At 36.7% G+C, this 20,000-nt stretch overlaps 2 protein-coding genes across 2 annotated transcripts in view; both read right to left on the reverse strand.

Annotated features, from left to right (window-relative positions):
• LOC136827252 (uncharacterized) overlaps window positions 1-10,145 on the reverse strand; it is a 57,874-nt gene extending 47,729 nt beyond the window's left edge. Inside the window, exons 1-3 of the mRNA XM_067085025.1 lie at window positions 9,894-10,145; window positions 1,272-1,370; window positions 540-756 (exon numbers count right to left, since the gene is read on the reverse strand). Coding sequence (XP_066941126.1) covers window positions 540-756; window positions 1,272-1,370; window positions 9,894-9,959 — 382 coding nt within the window. The 5' untranslated portion in view covers window positions 9,960-10,145. The remainder of the gene's footprint in view (window positions 1-539; window positions 757-1,271; window positions 1,371-9,893) is intronic.
• An 8,052-nt stretch (window positions 10,146-18,197) lies between these two features.
• Window positions 18,198-19,007, reverse strand: LOC136827253 (uncharacterized). Its single transcript, XM_067085026.1, has one exon. It carries the CDS (start codon window positions 19,005-19,007, stop codon window positions 18,198-18,200), a length of 810 nt encoding a protein of 269 aa, XP_066941127.1.
• Window positions 19,008-20,000: the final 993 nt, after the last annotated feature.

The following is a 20,000-nucleotide window of genomic DNA, read 5'->3' on the forward strand; positions in this document are numbered from 1 at the left end:
ATCAAAGGTCGAAACCACCTGTTTTATATCGACTGATTTAAACTTGGTTTTTCCCGGTAGCTGTTCTCTTAATCCTTCCTTTTCAACTAGGTTTCAAGGTAACAATGGGATTATCTTGATCAAGAAGTTAGCAAGTTAGCGAAAAACTCTGAATGAAAATAAAGATAGAACTTTCAACAGCAGAAATAATCAGATGATAGGACTATCTTGATCAAGAAGTTAGTAAGTTTGCAAACAAAATCGAATTAGAATAAAGATAATAAAACCTTCAATAGCAGAAACAGTTAGCTGTATGAGGTCATTAATATAAATTAATTGATTGAATGAATACAGAACTTAGGCCAAAGGCCAAGCACTGGGACCTATGAGGTCATTCAGCGCTGAAAGGAGAATTGACAGTAAAAGGTTTGAAAGGTGTAACAGGAGAAAAACCTCGCAGTTGCACTATGAATCAATTGTTAGGAGAGGGTGGAGAGGAAGATGGGGTTCATTAATATAAATTTGTGCTTTTTTCCTAATGGAAAAAGGTTACTCCTCACCTTCTCTGTTATCGAACATGACACTGTCACTCCAAGGATGATAGAAATCCTTCTTGAAGTTGGGAAGCGGAGGAAGGTTATCTCGTCTCCCACGTCTCAGAAAACTCCCTTCCTTGCCTGCGTCAAGGCCACGCATATAATTTTCCAAATGTCTCTCATACAGCTCTAAAATCTCTGACTGTGCTGTCTCCAAGGCTGAGGCGAAGAAGTCTTCCAACTGGAGAAATCAGGGTCATGTTTTAATTCTCGAAGATTGTGATAAATTGTATAAATAGTTGAACAAATTTGTTTCAGGTCATAAAACCTTAAATTGCCTTTTGTGAAGTTACTTTTATTTTACGAAAACAACACTAACAGAAACTCAATTTATTTTAAATGATTTAAACTTAAAGGCACTTATTTGCGTACAATACCGTTCCATAAATTCGTGTAAATATATATATATATATATATATATATATATATATATATATATATATATATATATATATATATATATATATATATATATATAAATATATATATATATATATATATATATATATATGTGTATATAGGCTATATATACACATAATAAACACATATATATATATTATATATATATATATATATATATATATATATATGTATAATATATATATATATATATATATATATATATATATATATATATATATATATATATATATATATATATATATATAAATTATATATATATATATATTAATTTACCTCCTCCTCTGTCATAGTCTCCAACAAAGTATCTGGATCGAAGGAATCGATTGCAACAGAAGAGACTGTCAGTACTTGAAACATCATCATCGCCAGAGTCTGCAAGATAAAAGAAAAGTTTTGTTAGAGAGAGAGAGAGAGAGAGAGAGAGAGAGAGAGAGAGAGAGAGAGAGAGAGAGAGAGAGAGAGAGAGAGAGATTAATATAGATATATTGATTTGTATTTCAGTGTTAATTATGTATTACATATAATTATGTATTATGTATTACATATAATATAGCTTAATGGCTTAAGGCATGATGAAATAATTGCTCAAATTTATGCAGAGCATAATAAAAAAAAAGAGAATGTGTACATAATAAAAGTTGTATAATGTTAAAGCTATATTTTTCCTTTTACCAGTAAATTTCAGTTTGCTATAAAAAAGCATTGTTTTCCTATCATGAATAAACATGAAGACGACATTCAATAATGTCGCTAATCTTCCATCCTGCAAACCTATTTAAAAAAAAAAAAAGTTAAATCAAAATAGTTTTTACTACGTCATCATAATTCACCTGGTCTATTTTTAAAGATTTTCATCCTTAAATTAAGCCTATTTGTTCATTAAAATAAAAATAACATCAGTTAAACAAAAATACTTTTTGCTATATCAAAATAAAATCACCTGGTCTAATTTCGAAGATTTTCATCTTTAAGCCTATTCGTTTATTGAAATAAAAATAACATCAGTTAAAATTAAAACTAGTTTTTACGTCAGCATAAAATCACCTGGTCTAGTCTTGAGGATTTTCATCCTTAACAATCGACATACTTTCATTATAACGATCCTCATTTATATAATGTCTAAGTACTGCTTTAAAAAGACATGGAAATAACAGTATTTAGAAATACCTAAAAATAAAGATTAAAGCTAACTATATCATGACGAAGGTAATGACAACTAAAGCTAACTATATCATGACGAAGGTAATGACAACCAAAGCTAACGATATCACGAAGGTAATGACAACTAAAGCTAACTATATCATGACGAAGGTAATGACAACTAAAGCTAACTATATCATGACGAAGGTAATGAAAACTAAAGCTAACTATATCATGACGAAGGTAATGACAACTAAAGCTAACTATATCATGGCAAAGGTAATGACAACTAAAGCTAACTATATCAAGGCGAAGGTAATTACAACTAAAGCTAACTATATCATAACGAAGGTAATGACAACTAAAGCTAACTATATCATGACGAAGGTAATGACAACTAAAGCTAACTATATCATGACGAAGGTAATGACAACCAAAGCTAACTATATCATGAAGGTAATGACAACCAAAGCTAACTATATCATGAAGGTAATGACAACTAAAGCTAACTATATCATGACGAAGGTAATGACAACCAAAGCTAACTATATCATGAAGGTAATGACAACTAAAGCTAACTATATCATGACGAAGGTAATGACAACTATAGCTAACTATATCATGACGAAGGTAATGACAACCAGAGCTAACTATATCATGACGAAGGTAATGACAAAACTAACTATATCATGACGAAGGTAATGACAACCAAAGCTAACTATATCATGACGAAGGTAATGACAAAGCTAACTATATCATGACGAAGGTAATGACAAAGCTAACTATATCTTGAAGGTATTGACAACCAAAGCTAACTATATCATGACGAAGGTAATGACAACCAAAGCTAACTATATCATGACGAAGGTAACGACAACCAAAGCTAACTATATGACGAAGGTAATGACAACTAAAGCATGACGAAGGTAATGACAACTAAAGCTAACTATATCATGACGAAGGTAATGATAACTAAAGCTAAATATATCATGACGTAGGTAATGACACCTAAAGTATGACGAAGGTAATGACAACTAAAGCTAACTGTATCATGAAGGTAATGACAACTAAAGCTAACTATATCATGACGAAGGTAATGACAACTAAAGCTAACTATATCACGACGAAGGCAATGACAACTAAAGCTAACTATATCAAGACGAAGGTAATGACAACTAAAGCTAACTATATCATGACGAAGGTAACGACAACCAAAGCTAACTGTATGACGAAGGTAATGACAACTAAAGCTAACTATATCATGATGTAGGTAATGACAACTAAAGCATGACGAAGCTAATGACAACTAAAGCTAACTATATCATGACGAAGGTAATGACAACTAAAGCTAACTATATCATGAAGGTAATAACTAAAAGCTAACTATATCATGACGTGGGTAGTGACAACTAAAGCATGACGAAGGTAATGACAACTAAAGCTAACTGTATCATGTTCGAAGGTAATGACAACTAAAGCTAACTATATCATGACGAAGGTAATGACAACTAAAGCTAACTATATCATGATGTAGGTAATGAAAACTAAAGCATGACGAAGGTAATGACAACTAAAGCTAACTATATCATGACGAAGGTAATAACTAAAAGCTAACTATATCATGACGTGGGTAGTGACAACTAAAGCATGACGAAGGTAATGACAACTAAAGCTAACTATATCATGACGAAGGTAATGACAACTAAAGCTAACTATATCATGACGAAGGTAATGACAACCAAAGCTAACTATATCATGAAGGTAATGACAACCAAAGCTAACTATATCACGACGAAGGTAATGACAACCAGAGCTAACTATATCATGACGAAGGTAATGCCAACCAAAGCTAACTATATCACGACGAAGGTAATGACAACCAAAGCTAACTATATCATGACGCAGGTAATGACAAAGCTAACTATATCATGACGAAGGTAATGACAACCAAAGCTAACTATATGATGACGAAGGTAATGATAACCAAAGCTAACTATATCAAGACGAAGGTAATGACAACTAAAGCTAACTATATCATGACGAAGGTAACGACAACCAAAGCTAACTACTGTATATGACGAAGGTAATGACAACTAAAGCTAACTATATCATGACGTAGGTAGGTAATGACAACTAAAGCTAACTATATCATGACGTAGGTAATGACAACTATATCATGACGTAGGTAATGACAACTAAAGCATGACGAAGGTAATGACAACTAAAGCTAACTATATCATGACGAAGGTAATGATAACCAAAGCTAACTATATCACGACGAAGGTAATGACAACCAGAGCTAACTATATCATGACGAAGGTAATGACAACCAAAGCTAACTATATCATGACGAAGGTAATGACAACCAAAGCTAACTACATCATGACGAAGGTAATGACAACCAAAGCTAACTACATCACGACGAAGGTAATGACAACCAAAGCTAACTATACCATGACGAAGGTAATGACAATCCTTCGTGCTCTCAGTTCGAGGCCATCTGGTTTTCTTCGAGAGGGAAAAGCCTCTCAGGGAAAATCGCTTATTTATGTAATAATAATGAGCTGTTGAAGAGCAAAATACCTGTTTCCTGTCATTAGGACGCTTACACAGGAGACTTTTCCATTATACCAGTACTGATATTCTTGTACCCCGTAGGGGGGTTAGTGGCATCAGTGCACCTCCTGCGTTGCACTGTAAGCATTACTTTAAGGGTTCTTTGCAGTGTGCATTCTGCCCATAGCTGCAACCCCCTTTCGTTCCTTTTACTGCACCTCCTTTCATATTCTTCCACCCTCCTAACAATTGATTCATAGTGCAACTGCGAGGTTTTACTTCTGTTACACCTTTCAAACCTTTTACTGTCAATTTCCCTCTCAGCGCTGAATGACCCCATAGGTCCCAGTGCTTGGCCTTTGGCCTAAAATCTATATTCAATTCAACTGAATTCAATTTAATGATATTCTTGCACGGTTGCTCAAATCACAAAACGTTTCCAGGTCGTAAATGTTCTCGTAAATATTCTTTTACCATAGTTTACATTACAAAAACAGTTTAAACTACAGAACGTTGTCTCGGTCGCAAATATTCTTGGACTGTTCAAATCAAAAAGTTTTCGAGGTCCCGTACATTCAAAACACAAAATGTTTTCCAGGTTTAAGGTGCCAAGGAGCAAGAGCCCGTGCTGGCACAAGGCCAGCTTCAACTAAAAGTAGTAGTGGTTTTCCAGATAGTGAGAATAACAAAATCTTGTGAGCTATGCCAAAACACTACAGCTGAGACGCGACGATCAATGGAGATTATATATTCTTAGATGGTACTCCATATGATTGCACATGAATTAGGGTAAAAATGGACACATGATTTTTTTGGAAGCTTCAATTCAAATGGGTACAGACAATAAAGAGGTTGGCTCATCCCTTTGTGAGTTATGCGGTATTGAATTTAAGTGAATATAAACTTTAGGCCAAAGGCCAAGTACTGGAACCTATGAGGTTAATCAGCGCTGTAACGGAAATTGACTGTAAAAGTTTGAAAGGTGTAACAGGAGGAAAACCTCAAAGCGGTTGCACTGTGAATCAACTGTTAGGAGAGGGTGGAAAGTAAGATGGAAGAAAGAATATGAAATGAGGCACAGTAAAAGGAACGGAAAGGGTAGTAGCTAGGGATCGAAGGCACGCTTTAAAGAACCTAAGTCATGCCTACAGTACCCCGCACGAGGTGCACTGACGCCACTACCCCACTACAGGGGAGTTATGTAGTAAAGGAAAAAGTAGGGGACGTTAATCTTAAATTTTTTACCCGATCTCTGAAAGCCTGAAAACAGAACTTTGCATACAATGGCACTTGGTAAAAAATAAAAAAGAAAAATAAGTAGCAAATTCGAGGATCATAAGATTCTCATAACTGGAAACAAAAGAATCCTGCCGAAGACTCTGTTGACAAACACACAAACTCTGGAACTGGCTTGGTAAACAAACATGAGTGAATCAGCTACCCGCCTCCTCTCCTCAATGCATTCTACTATTGACAGGATATTGGGTGTCAAGATTCGACAAGAACTTGTGAGTGAGGTGCCTTCGGTTATACAGATAATGAATTCCAACTTGAGCCTGACGCCGGAGTTGGTCACAAGTTTAAACTAGTCTGTAATTATGTAGTATCCTGTCGTTATTGCACCTGGCTAAGTGCAGTTCCGCTCTGGGTCCTTGATATTTTTGGAACACTGAAAAATCAGTGATTGAAAAATCAGTGACTGAAAAATCAGTGATTGAAAAATCAGTGTTTGGAAAATTAGTGACTGAAAGATCAGTGATTGAAAGATCAGTGACTAATCAGTGATTGAAAAATCAGTTACTGAAAAATCAGTGATTGAAAGATCGTTGATTGAAAGATCAGTGATTGAAAGATCAGTGATTGAAAAGTGTTACTGAAAAATCAGTGATTGAAAGATCGGTGATTGAAAGATAGGTGATTGAAAGATCTGTGATTGAAAAATCAATGACTGAAAAATCAATGACTGAAAAATCAGTGACTGAAAAATCAGTGACTGAAAAACCAGCGATTGAAAAAATATTACTTACCAAGTCAGACTTATATAGGGGCTTATCTCCATTTCCGATGATGGATTTACTTAACAGATTATCTGGTGTCGCAACAACAAAGGTCATCGACGAGAAAAGCATGTTACTCATCGACATGGAAAAATACGTTACTTATCAGTCAATCTTGAGAAACATAATTCCTCTGTAAATATTCTTTGTAGATAAAATACAGAGACCTGTGGCATTGTGATAGAAAGTTTGAGAGGAAAGGTGGTTTCCAAAGTAATGCGGTTTCTTTCGTGAATGAATAACGAGCGACCATGTAATTAACAGGTAAATACCTTGCCTGGTAGTTACCTGGTTGAATGACCACAAACACTGAATGAATATCAATGGACAGAGAAATAAAGTGGGCTTGAATGGAAGAGAACGATGCAGAAAAATCATTCATGGCGCAGAAGTGAATCTCGTTTTGAACCCAAAGGGAAAACGGGAAAAGTTATTCTTGAATTTTATGAACTGACCTGAATATAGAATTTAGGCCAAAGGCCAAGCACTGGGACCTATGAGATCATTCAGCGCTGAAACGGAAATTGACAGTAAAAGGTTTGAGAGGTGGAACAGGAGGAAAACCTCAAAGCAGTTGCACTATGAATCAACTGTTAGAAGAAGGTTGAGGAAAGTAAGATGGGAGAAAGAGAATATGAACGGAGGTACAGTAAAAGGAACGACACGGGTTGCAGCTAGGGGCCGAAGGCACGCTGCAAAGAACCTTAAGTAATGCCTACAGTGCACCACACGAGGTGCACTGACGGCACTACCGCCCTACGGGGTTCTTGAAGTTTATGAAAACCTACAACTTCAAAATTTGGTAGTTATTCTTAAGTAAATTTACAGAGCACAAAACGTTATAATTTTCATTTGGAAGCTTTCCACTTTTCATCAATTATTTATTCAAAAACACAGTAAATCACTAGTGATAAGCTAAATATGTAACAAAATTGCTAGTTATGTCTCGTCATCCCCAAAAAAGTTCAGTAGCAGTAGTAGTAGTAGCAGTAAAGATTTGCCTCTGTAACGGCTCTTCGTAAGTTAAACTGGGAAAGCAGATTCAACCTGCCGACAACACTGAACGGAATACAACAATTTCCTCTCACCAGTTCCAGTGCCTGGGGCAACAAAAACCGTGTTAAACAGCGTTCCCTAATGGTCTGACGCCCATTAGTCAGCAAATTAAGGAGCACTTACGCATCCCACTTAAGGGAGCTTCGACATAACTAGACGCAGAGCTTATGCAGGGGTACGCTGTTGGGGAAATTAAAATTATCCAGCGTCAGTTTCCAGTACTCCAGGTTTGTTAATGAAAGACAATGTGTTTCGTCAGAGTAGAAAAAAAAAAGAGGAAAAGGGTGATCCTGTTATAAAGGCGGTCAGTAAGAAGGGAAAAGTTCTTAAAGTCAGCAACTGTGGGAAAAAAGGGATCATGTCAAGATTAGCGAACCCAATGATCACCATGTAAAGAATGCCAACCCTTTCCGCTTCGAACTCCAATTCCACATGAGGGCTAGTACTAAACACGGCCAAACAGTGATTCATCTACACTGTTTCGCCGTGTTTAGTACTAGCCCTTGGGGGGTCAAATGTATTTCACCTTGTTTAGTACTAGCCCCTGGGGGGTTAAATGTATTTCACCTTGTTTAGTACTAGCCCCTGGGGGGTTAAATGTATTTCACCTTGTTTAGTACTAGCCCCTGGGGGGTCAAATGTATTTCACCTTGTCTAGTACTAGCCCCTGGGGGGTTAAATGTATTTCGCCTTGTCTAGTACTAGCCCCTGGGGAGTCAAATGTATTTCACCTTGTCTAGTACTAGCCCCTGGGGGTCAAATGTATTTCGCCTTCTTTATCACTAGCCCCTGAGGGTGTCAAATGTATTTCAACTTTAGTACTACCCCCTGGGGATTCAAATGTCTGGTACCGAAGTGTTCATGTCTAGTACAGCAAACCCGATGATTCCCATGTAAAGGATAACGAAGCCAACAATCTTCTTGTAAAGAAAAGCGAACCCTGCTGCAAGTGGGTTCGCTAATTTGACCCGATCCAAAAAATGGATGTAGTTATACTCGGAATAAAAAAAAATTATGCCACCTTTCTAGTTCAGACTTAGTAATTAATAACTCAAAACATCCTTTGCTCATTCTTAGTATGGTAATTCTAAGGAGTGCTCCTAATCTAAATAATGTTTGTTACTGACATTTTTTGTTTGAACAATACAGAAAAGGGTGTATTATGATGTAGTAGAGGTGAGTGACCTGAGAAATTTACCGAAATAACGTGAGAAATTTACCGTCTTTTGTTTAATTTTTTTAATGTAACAATAAATAAATAATACCTTGGTGTGGAGCTCTTCCTACATAATTATCTAACCAACAAGTATATTTATGTTATTTTTCAAGTCTTCCCAAATCTGACAACTCCCACGTTTCCATTTCTGGCAAAGAATGTATCCCTATTATTAAAAGCACCACACTCTCATCAAGGTTTAGGTGGGGGGCTGAGACACCTTCAAGGTAGGACCTAGGTCATTTAGGTTTGGGAAGGTTAGGTCAGGTCAGGTTTTATCCTTATAGTTAACAGTGCCACAAACTTCAGCAAACGATGCGTAGAGCCTGAGCCGCAGGATAGGCTAGGTTAGGTTAGGTCGGGTTACATTAAGACATGCCTATAGTTACCGTTACAACTATTTTCCCGGTCAGGTAGGGCTTGGAGACCATGGCTAGGCCAGGTTAGGCAGAGTTAGGTTAGGTCATATACCTGTAATCACCACTGCCATTCTTGTGATATCGATTTTACACTTGAACCATAGGCCTATTCGTATTTTTCCACTTGATTCAGGCAGAGCCTGGGGCCCTAGGCTAGGCTCGGTCAAGCACTGTTAGGTTAGGATGTATACCTGTAATTACCACTAGCACCTTTTTGTGACGTCTCTCTTTTGTTTTCATCCTCGTGATATAGAATTTAAAAATGAACCTAGGCCTATATCTTCCACTTGATTCTCTCGCGTTTTAATAATTACGGCAGTAGTAATCCCAATTACAAAATTTACTTAATACTCGATAAACAAATGTGCAGTAGGAAACACATGCGATTCAAATGCTTGCCGAGAGCTTAACTTCAATCACAAAAAAATAATTTTATATCCAGGTTACTTACCAGAAAACTAAAATAATTCCTGGACGTCTCCCAACGCATCGTAATAACGGGTGAACTCTTGGCCATTTCTACTGTATTAATATTGCTTAAGCTTAATCAGCTGAATCACGATCTGACTGGAATGATGAGATTTTCTACAGCTTAACACATCTGGGTCGTTGGTAAGTTACTTCGCTTCTTGCAAAGCTTTTAAAAGGCAGACGCACCTCACTCACTCACTCACTGGCGCCCAAAACACATACACTCGGAACTGTTACTCTGGGTTTCGTTCTCAAACGACCCAAGGACCAACAAGCCAGTGAAAGAACCTGAGGTGAGGATAAGCAGACTTTTCTATTTTCTGTAAGTCTCACTGCCATAATTCATAATTAGACGGAGACGAAGAGGTTTCCGTCGACTCCAAAGGACGTTACATGATATTTTTACAAACACTGACTGAAAGTCTGCATAGGAAAATTGAATTTAGGCAATCATACGTTGCTGAGAGAAGTGGAACGTTCGTATGACAAATACACTTCCCACGACATGCAGTTTATACACATGAACACGAGGGGCACTGAAAAAGGTTATGTTTTATACAGGAGGTTTTGCAATATATATATATATATATATATATATATATATATATATATATATATATATATATATATATATATATATATTCCGCGCCAGGTGAGGATTCTTTTCTGGTCAGAAACATTTGTTGAAACTTATAATAATAATAATAATAATAATAATAATAATAATAATAATAATAATAATAATAATAATAATAATAATTATTATTATTATTATTATTATTATTATTAATTATTATTATTATTATTATTATTACTATTGAGTTTGTCCCCATTTACCTCAGTTATTGGCAAATTAATCAGTCCTGCCAAAGGGCAGTATTACTGCACACTCCACTACATTAGAAAACAAAGGTAAAAGAAAACTGCTGCAATATTAGGATGATGTTTCCCGAAAAATATATTATGCACCCAGCTTCTTTACTCACACAGTAAAACACAAATATAAAAATTTACAAATTCCTCCTCAGCTTCGTAAACGAAAGCCATTAGAAAACGAGAAGTCGAATGTACTTCCTTCACATAGTTGCAAATTGAATACTTAGACACCTCACACGTCTCGAACTCTCGACCTAACCGCCCGGTTCTCCTCGCTGCTGGGAGAAAGGGGGCTGGGGATCGGTACGATACACGTACACATCGTTACCGGGGTCTAAGCGATGTCAGGCAGGGCAGCCGATCGAGGCTACGGCCTACCCCAACGCCAAATCAAAGTCCTTCGAAAAGAAGGCATCGTGCTTACCCCATATAAAAATGGGAAAAAGCACGTTAAAACGAAGAAGAAGAAGAAGAAGAAGAAGAAGAAGAAGAAGAAGAAGAAGAAGAAGAAGAAGAAGAAGAAGAAGAAGAAGAAGAAGAAGAAGAGCTTGCACAAATGGCTGAGTTACAGAACAAAGAGTACAAAGGTCAACAAAGAATTTTGAGCTGAAAGAAATAATGAAGCTATGGATTTCAATCGTTTTTCCATTAAGGAGTTTAGTTGGGGATCCAAAGAAAAGATGTTTCAAGCCAAAGAACGAAGAATGGGAGCCAATGAAGCTTGGTGCTTTTATACTTCTGTTTAAAAGACTCATTTAAATATACTTGGTTTTTACGAAAGGTGTTGATATGATGAAGACCAACACACACACACACACACATATATATATATGTATTATATATATATATATATATATATATATATATATATATATATATATATTATATATATACAGTATATATATATATATATATATATATATATATATATATATATATATATATATATATATATATATATATATATATATATATATATATATATATATATATATATATATATATATATATATATATATATATATATATAATATATATATATATATATATATATATATATATATATATATATATATATATATATATATATATATATATATATATATATATATATATATATATATTTATACATATATACCCACACACCGGCACACACACATATAAATATATATGTATATCATATATGTATACATATACATACATATTTTGTTTGGGAATGCAAAATACACTGGTATAAATTATTCAGAAAGTATATAAGAATGAATTTTTCTTCATTAAAATAAGCGACGATACATGAATCCTTATGAAACTTCAAGACAACCCTCCTGCGTTCACTTTGCAACTCTTTCCCTAATCTATGCAAGTTCTCTTCACTATAACCAACCAGTACTATACTGACTGGAAACATCAGCCATCTACTACTCTCCACACACCCTATCTTATCCCTCAACTTTCCAACTAAATCTACTGCCCCTTTTCTGATTTCCTGACCTCTTGCGTCACTGTCCACAATGCGTCACTGTCCACAAGGATATTAAACAGCCAGGGAGATATAATGCACATTTGTCTCAAGTTGCATTTTTATACTAAACCAGTGAATTCTGAAACGTGCTGGAAAGCATTTTGGATTTTATATCTCTCTCGGCTATCTATTCTCATTTTCCTCTGAAAGTTCAGTTACATGATAACTTTACCTGACAGGGATAACATCAGATGTATAATATTTTGCCTGCATTAGAGTAGACAGTGAATAATTATTGTATAACAATTGATGCCTCAGTTGTCATTCGCCAACCTAATTTTGTCCCAAAGTCAGTAGTCCCGTCAGTTAAATGACAACTTTATTTGACAGGGATAACATCAGTTGCATAGCATTTTGCCTGTACAAGAGTAGATAGTGAATAATTATTGTATAACGACTGATTCCTCAGTTGTTATTCACCAACCTAGTTCTGTCCCAAAGTCAGTATTCCCGTGAACACTTTCATTCCGTCCTCAAGTCTTTTCTGAGGCCAATTCCTCTTTCCCGGTTCTTTCCAGGCCAATTCCTCTTTCCAGGTTCTTTTCAGGCCAATTCCTCTTTCCAGGCCAATTCCTCTTTCCAGATTCTTTCCAGGCCAATTCCTCTTTCCAGGTTCTTTCCAGGCCAATTCCTCTTTCCAGGCTCTTTCCAGGCCAATTCCTCTTTCCAGGCTAATTCCTCTTTCCAGGCCAATTCCTCTTTCCAGGTTCCTTCCAGGCCAATTCCTCTTTCCAGGCCAATTCCTCTTTCTAGGCTCTTTCCAAGCCAATTCCTCTTTCCAGGCCAATTCCTCTTTCCAGGCCAATTCCTCTTTCCAGGTTCTTTCCAGGCCAATTCCTCTTTCCAGGTTCTTTCCAGGCCAATTCCTCTTTCTAGACTCTTTCCAAGCCAATTCCTCTTTCCATTTCTCCAGTTAAATGCATCCAAGGACTTGCGAATTCAGGGAAGTGTCCTCTGTAAATGTCGGCGCGGACGCTGTACAAAAGGAAAGGGAATACAAGGGGGGAGTGGTTCCACATCCCGCCACCAGGTGGATATATTGGCGTGATCTCGAATGGCGGTATGTACAGCCTTCTTTTTCGGTGCCACAATATATATATATATATATATATATATATATATATATATATATATACATACATACATACATACATACATACATACATACATACATACATACATACATACATACATACATAAATTAAGATGCTAAGATGTTGAAGAGAAGAGCTCAGGAAAGCTCATATTCAGATCGAAAGAAGAATAATTTTCCACCAATAGGACCAAACTTGAATGACACGAGTGTCAAATCTACTTCCTGGTTCCATTTAGGTAAACAAACATTGGATTGCCAAATATATTTTATGGCTTCTTAGGTAAACACTTTTTATGCCTAAAAAAAATCAACTATTTTTACTTTACCTGAGTAAAAAAATCAATAAAAAAAAGTAAAAACACGCGCCGAAGTTTCTTCGGCGCAATCGAGTTTTCTGTACAGCAGCTACAGCGTACAATCAAGGCCACCGAAAATAGATCTCTCTTTCGGTGGTCTCGGTATAATGCTGTATGAGCCGTGGCCCATGAATCTTTAACCACGGCATGGTGGTGGCCTATCCCATGTCGTTGCCAGATGCACGATTATCGCTAACTTTAACCTTAAATGAAATAAAAACCACTGAGGTTAGAGGGATGCAATTTGCTATGTTTGATGATTGGAGGGTGGATGATCACCATACCAATTTGCAGCCCTCTAACCTCAGTAGTTTTTAAGATCTTAGGGCGGACAGAAAAGTGCGGACAGAATAAAGTGCAGACGGACAGACAAAGCCGGCACAATAGTTTTCTTTTACAGAAAGCTAAAACTATTGTTCTATGCGTCACGAGTTTCCATGGAGTATTCTTTCCTGTCGCAATTAGGTGACAAAGGTCCCAACGCGACCTTTTGAAACGAGTTACACATTAGTTACAGGGGAACAGTTCCGTGTATGAAACGCGTTCCCACTTCCTATTCCTGGAACTGGGCTTTTAGAGAATAATAACGTTTGCCAAAAATAGGGGGCAGGAACGGTTAAAATGGGTTAGATATGAAAATACAAGTACTTTACTTCTCTAAGGCTGTTTTTTTTTTTTTTTTTTTTGCATTCTGTTCGTGAAAAATAGAATTCTCAGCGAATTTCCTGATAACGTATTATTATTATTATTATTATTATTATTATTATTATTATTATTATTATTATTAAACCAAACAAAAACTTCTTTCAGTTTTCTTCTGAAGATGGAAAGTGAAACCCACAAGATTCTTGTGTATAACTTGTTTACTGGTAAATATTTACATATTACTTTGATCTCGAGCACTTTCAGGTCCTAACTGTGACCCTTTTTCAAGAGATGAGGTAGTCAGGCTGGTTCAAGGCTGACTACCTCATCTCTTGAAAAAGGGTCACAGTTAGGACCTGAAAGTGCTCGAGATCAAAGTAATATGTAAATATTTACCAGTAAACAAGTTATGTACAAGAATCTTGTGGGTTTCTCTTTCCATGATTATTATTATTATTATTATTATTATTATTATTATTATTATTATCGAAATTCACTAACAATTTTGTTTTTCATGAACAGAATGGCAGAAAAACTCTGCATTAGAGAAGCAAAGTACTTTTATTATTATTATTATTATTATTATTATTATTATTATTATTATTATTATTATTATTATCATTATTATTATTATTATTATTTACATGATGAACCTTATTGATATGGACTCAGTACACAGGGTTCACTGGTTTGAAATTCAAGCTTCCAAAGACTATGGTATTCATGTCAGAGAAGTAATAGGAAATAGCAGAAGATAGATTTGTTGAAAAACCTGTATTTAAACGAAATATAAAAAAAAAAAGTATTGTTACTCTATCTTTCTTAAAGCACTGGATGCGTTGAGGTTTTAACTTGGAAATAAATAAAGGAATATGTAAGAGATTGAACTCCAGATATTGCAATGAAGGTATGTTCCTCTTGGACCGAAATTGATGGAAAATAAAGGGTTACAAAGTAAAGTAATGAAAGATAGTCTCCTTCGAGGAGTTCACATTTGATGTCAATGACGAAACCTCACTCACAAATATTTGCAACTAATAATTTACCGCGAGGTTGTTGACTTTCCACATTCCTAATTCCTTCATCGAAAATGAGGCTTCTGATGTGTTTCGGTCAGTAATCTTGAAGCTTGTGAACAAACTAGAAGACTCGGATCATTTGCACGTCCAGAGATAACAAAACAGTCTGCACCTCCGCAGAGTTCATTGCTTTTCCAATACTTCCCAAAATGTCCCTTCGCCGTGTTTAGTACTGGCCCTGGGGCGGGGGCAGGGTTACTCATACGTTAACAAGTTATGGCACCTGCCGGACGGGATATGAACCGTTCGAAACAGACGTATATACCCGTGCTCTGTCTTGTGAAGGTCGCGTATGGAAACCCCTTGTTGGATGGACTTCGGGGGTTAATTACAGGTTAATTACACTCGAGCGCCAAAAATTAAAGGTAAATTCATAATTAGCTACCAAAAAACTACAGAAAAAGTTAAGTTAGAAGGGAAAACCAGATGCCAAAGGAACTGACTGGAACTTGGGCCTTTGTGAAGGAAGAATCTTTAGCAGAAAGCTTTATAGTGACTACTAAGAGAATGATTTCACCAACTGAAAGCAAAAAAAAAAAAAAAAAAACAATGATCTTCAACTCTATTTTTCATGTGGTTTACACTAGATTGCCCGTGCGGTGACAGGCAAATGTTCAAAACCACTTCTAACTGTGTATGTGGATTCTAAGGTAACGAAACATTTCTGTTATATAAAAAGCGCGCATTTTTCCCATTTTATAAATGTTTAAAAATATTATCATTCACTGAATATATTAAAGAAAATAATGAAAATACTGAGTCTATTTTCCTTGCTTTCTTGCAAGCTGATTCGCGATTCCAATTGGAAAGATGACTTGAAATACGTCATCAAGATAGTAATTAGTAAGAGATTATTTATCTGAAATATGCTACAAACACACACACACACAGAGAGAGAGAGAGAGAGAGAGAGAGGAGGGCTTAGTCCATGTAACACGGTGACTGCTCCGACATTATTTACCAGAGTAATGGCCGTAAAATATATTCATAGAGAAATAATCAAATTTAAAGCTACATTCCAGTTTTCCTCGGTTTAGGACGAAGGAACCCACTTCCAAACGTTGTTTTTCAAGAAGAGGAAGAGAATGAGTACGGTTAATGGCACACTGACATTTGGTCTGCCTCTTTCATGTTTGTGTGTCTTTCTCTTTCTCAGTCCACACACACACACACACACACACACACCACTATCTAAATATATATATATATATATATATATATATATATATATATATATATATATATATATATATATATATATATATATATATATATATATATATATATATATATATATATATATATATATATATATATATATATATACCACACACACACTATATAGATATATGTGTATAATATATATATATATATATATATATATATATATATATATATATATATATATATATATATATATATATATATATATATACACACATACAACATACATATATAAATATACATAATGGAGCCACGGAAAGGCATTCTGTTCTATATTCATTTATTAAGAAGCCAGCGTTTCGCATCGCTTGATACATTTTCCAGGCTGAAATAGCGATTAGAATAAACAGTATTTGTGTATAATAGATCAGCTATAAACACACATTACACGATTATTTACACCATATTGGCAGTTAAAAATACAGAACAAGGGGAAAAACCAAAAGCAGAGGCAAAGAGAGAGAGAGAGAGAGAGAGAGAGAGAGAGAGAGAGAGAGAGAGAGAGAGAGAGAGGAGAGGGGGGGGGGGGGAGCACAGAGACACAGGCTAAAATCAAGAGCAAACTATGCAATGAACAGTTGGGTTGATGCCGATTGGTGATTGATGGTAGGGACAGTCAATTTGATCATTATAGTTTCAAGCAAGGTCTATAGATTAAAGATTTAATCTATAGACCTTGGTTTCAAGGGTGCCCAGTTCCTCCATACTTCGTGTTCTTCCCACAACACTAAAGTCCTGAAGTCTTTATGTGTTTTGCAAGTCTTGCTATGGTTTCTCACATTCGACTGATCAGCATTCGATAGTCGACTACCTGTTCTATAGCTAATCCCCTGGTGAGAGGAGATTCGGATCTTTAGCTAGCAGCCTCCTGGTACATCCGATGTATGTGCCCAGGTTGCACCTGGGACAGGTATGTTTGTAGATTACACCGGAGGTAAACAGGGGCTGATTCTATCCTCGAAATGAAAGAGGGACCCGATGGTTCGGGGGTTCATCGGGATTAGCTTTAGGTCGAGTGCAGGTAATTGTCTGCTGGATAAACTAATACACTTTTTCCTGAATCTGCTGTCAGGTAAATAAGATAATCTAGCATACAGACGTAGCTTGGAGATACTGAGAACTATGGGTGGGGGATTTAGTTTCAAATGAAGCAGTTTGTTAAGGGATCTACGGAAGACTGACGGTGGGGGAAGTAATTGTTAATGAAACAGTTAGTGAGGAAAACAATCTCATCACGAAAAGCAGGCCAGCTGGAGGTCATATTAAAAGCTCTATGGAGGAGAGTGGACACGGAATTCATCTTGAAATTAAAAAAAGCAGGAGCTGTAAAAATGAGTGCCTAGGCCAGTGAAAGCATTCTTCCTATAAACGCCAGTGTGAAAACCGGTCTCGTCTTTAGTAACTTGTACGTCCAGGAGGGGAAGTGCGTTCTGGGTTTCTTTCTCAACAGTAAATTTAATATTATGGTGTTGGGTATTCAAATGTTCTAAAAAAGGCGCCAACTTGGTGACCATTTGTAAAAGAGCGGAGGGCGGGAATCAGAGGGACATCTACCGATGGCTGGCTCCTCCAGGGAGTTCATGAAGATGACGGCGAAGTTCGGTCCCAGAGGACTGCCCATCGCTATCCCCTCTATCTGACTGAATAGAGTACCGTCAAATATAAAGGCAGTGTCCTGCACAGCCAATTCTAACAGAGATTTCAACTGAGTTTTGTTAAAATGATTAACAAGGGAGTTGTCGGAGGGGAATAACTTGTTTAAAATGATATCTATGGCCTCTGCTGCTGGGAAGTTTGTAAACAGGGATTCGACGTCGAAACTTGCCATGAACAGATCTGGGTCCTCTTTGAAGGTGGCTGAGTTAGTTAGTGTGTACCTATTATTGGTCAAAGGTTGGAGTAAGGGAACGAGCAATTTAGCGAGTTTATAGCGAGAGGCGTTGATGGAGGAGAGGATACGTCTTAGGGGAATTCCTTCTTTATGTATTTTGGGCAGCCCGGACATAATTCCGTATGATGATCCAGTCTTGTTTTGTTTGAGTGTCCTAAGAAATCTATTAATTTTGTCTTCGGGTTTAGTTGTGTTGTAAAGGTCAGGATCACCAATTTTCGTGAATTTAGTTGGATCATTCAAAATAGCATTCATTTCCTGCACGCAGTTGCACCTGTCGAGGATTACTGCTCCTTTGCCTTTGTCCGGGATTGGGACTGCTAGATTTTCGTCTTTAGCCGCGTTTCTCAGAATGTCGTAGTCGTTCTTTGTGAAAACTGGGGCCCAATCTAGTTTTAAGATCATCGAAGGAGCTATGATGAGCTAAGGCTGAAAACTGAGATCTTAAAAAATCGACGTTTTCACAGAAGGGAAATTCGATTATTCTCTGAAAGAGCATTTCAGGGGGCAAAAAGAACTGTTGGTAGTTTGGTCCGCCCATTTTGTCAAGCGGCTCTGCCCCTTCATATTTAATAGCTGGTTCAGGGATTGAGGTAACGCCTTCAATTGTGAAAACAATAGTAAACAATCAATAACTCCGCTTTTTTCAAGTCTGAGTTCACTAGGTTTCCCCTATTCTTTCTTAAGGGATCTATGCTATTTTTTTTTTAATTGGCTTCCTACTGTTAACATGCGCAAAGGATTCTTTTGGGTTTCCCATACAAACTGATGCAACCCTCTTACCCTCGTTCATCTCTGCGTTCCTTGCTGATCTGTCCACCATTCTACGGAGTTCTTAATGCCTGCTTGCTTCTTCTGTTGAACGACTTAGGCTGAGGGTTGCCGTCTGCTTGCATTTGCTTTAATGGTTTACATCAGGAGCGTTTTTCCTCTGTATTCCTCCAGAAAGGCTTCCCAGCAGTTATCTAAGTCTGTGTTCTCGTCGTGCTCTAGATTTTGAACATACTCCTTTAGTTTTCTTAGGTCTCCTCGACGGTAGTCTAACCTCTTTAGCATCTTCTTTTCTTTTCCATGGCGAATATTAATATGGAATGTAATCATTTTATGGTCACTTTTGCCTAAATTTGCACCTACTGAAAGGCCAGACACTAAGTCACCTTCTGTTGACAGGAAGTTCCACAATCGCAAAATCACTGGCACAGAAGCTAGCCTGGGGTTTTGAGTTGGCTACGACTCCCACAAGGCACAAAAGCTCCGCAACCTCAGAGTAGTTTAGCCTTCACCCACAGGGCATTGGTTGCAGGGGTGGTCATTCGTGACACGAAGGAGTAAGCTTGACGGGGCACAATAGCAACACTCCATTTCTGCATCCCCCCACCCCCACCCCCCCACAACCAA

This window comes from Macrobrachium rosenbergii, chromosome 41, assembly GCF_040412425.1.
Source record: "Macrobrachium rosenbergii isolate ZJJX-2024 chromosome 41, ASM4041242v1, whole genome shotgun sequence".
Lineage (NCBI taxonomy): Eukaryota > Metazoa > Arthropoda > Malacostraca > Decapoda > Palaemonidae > Macrobrachium > Macrobrachium rosenbergii.

Bases quoted from the DNA above. Each gene is read 5' to 3' on its own strand.
- LOC136827253 (XM_067085026.1), bottom strand. From the start codon at position 19,007: ATGATCTTAAAACTAGATTGGGCCCCAGTTTTCACAAAGAACGACTAC.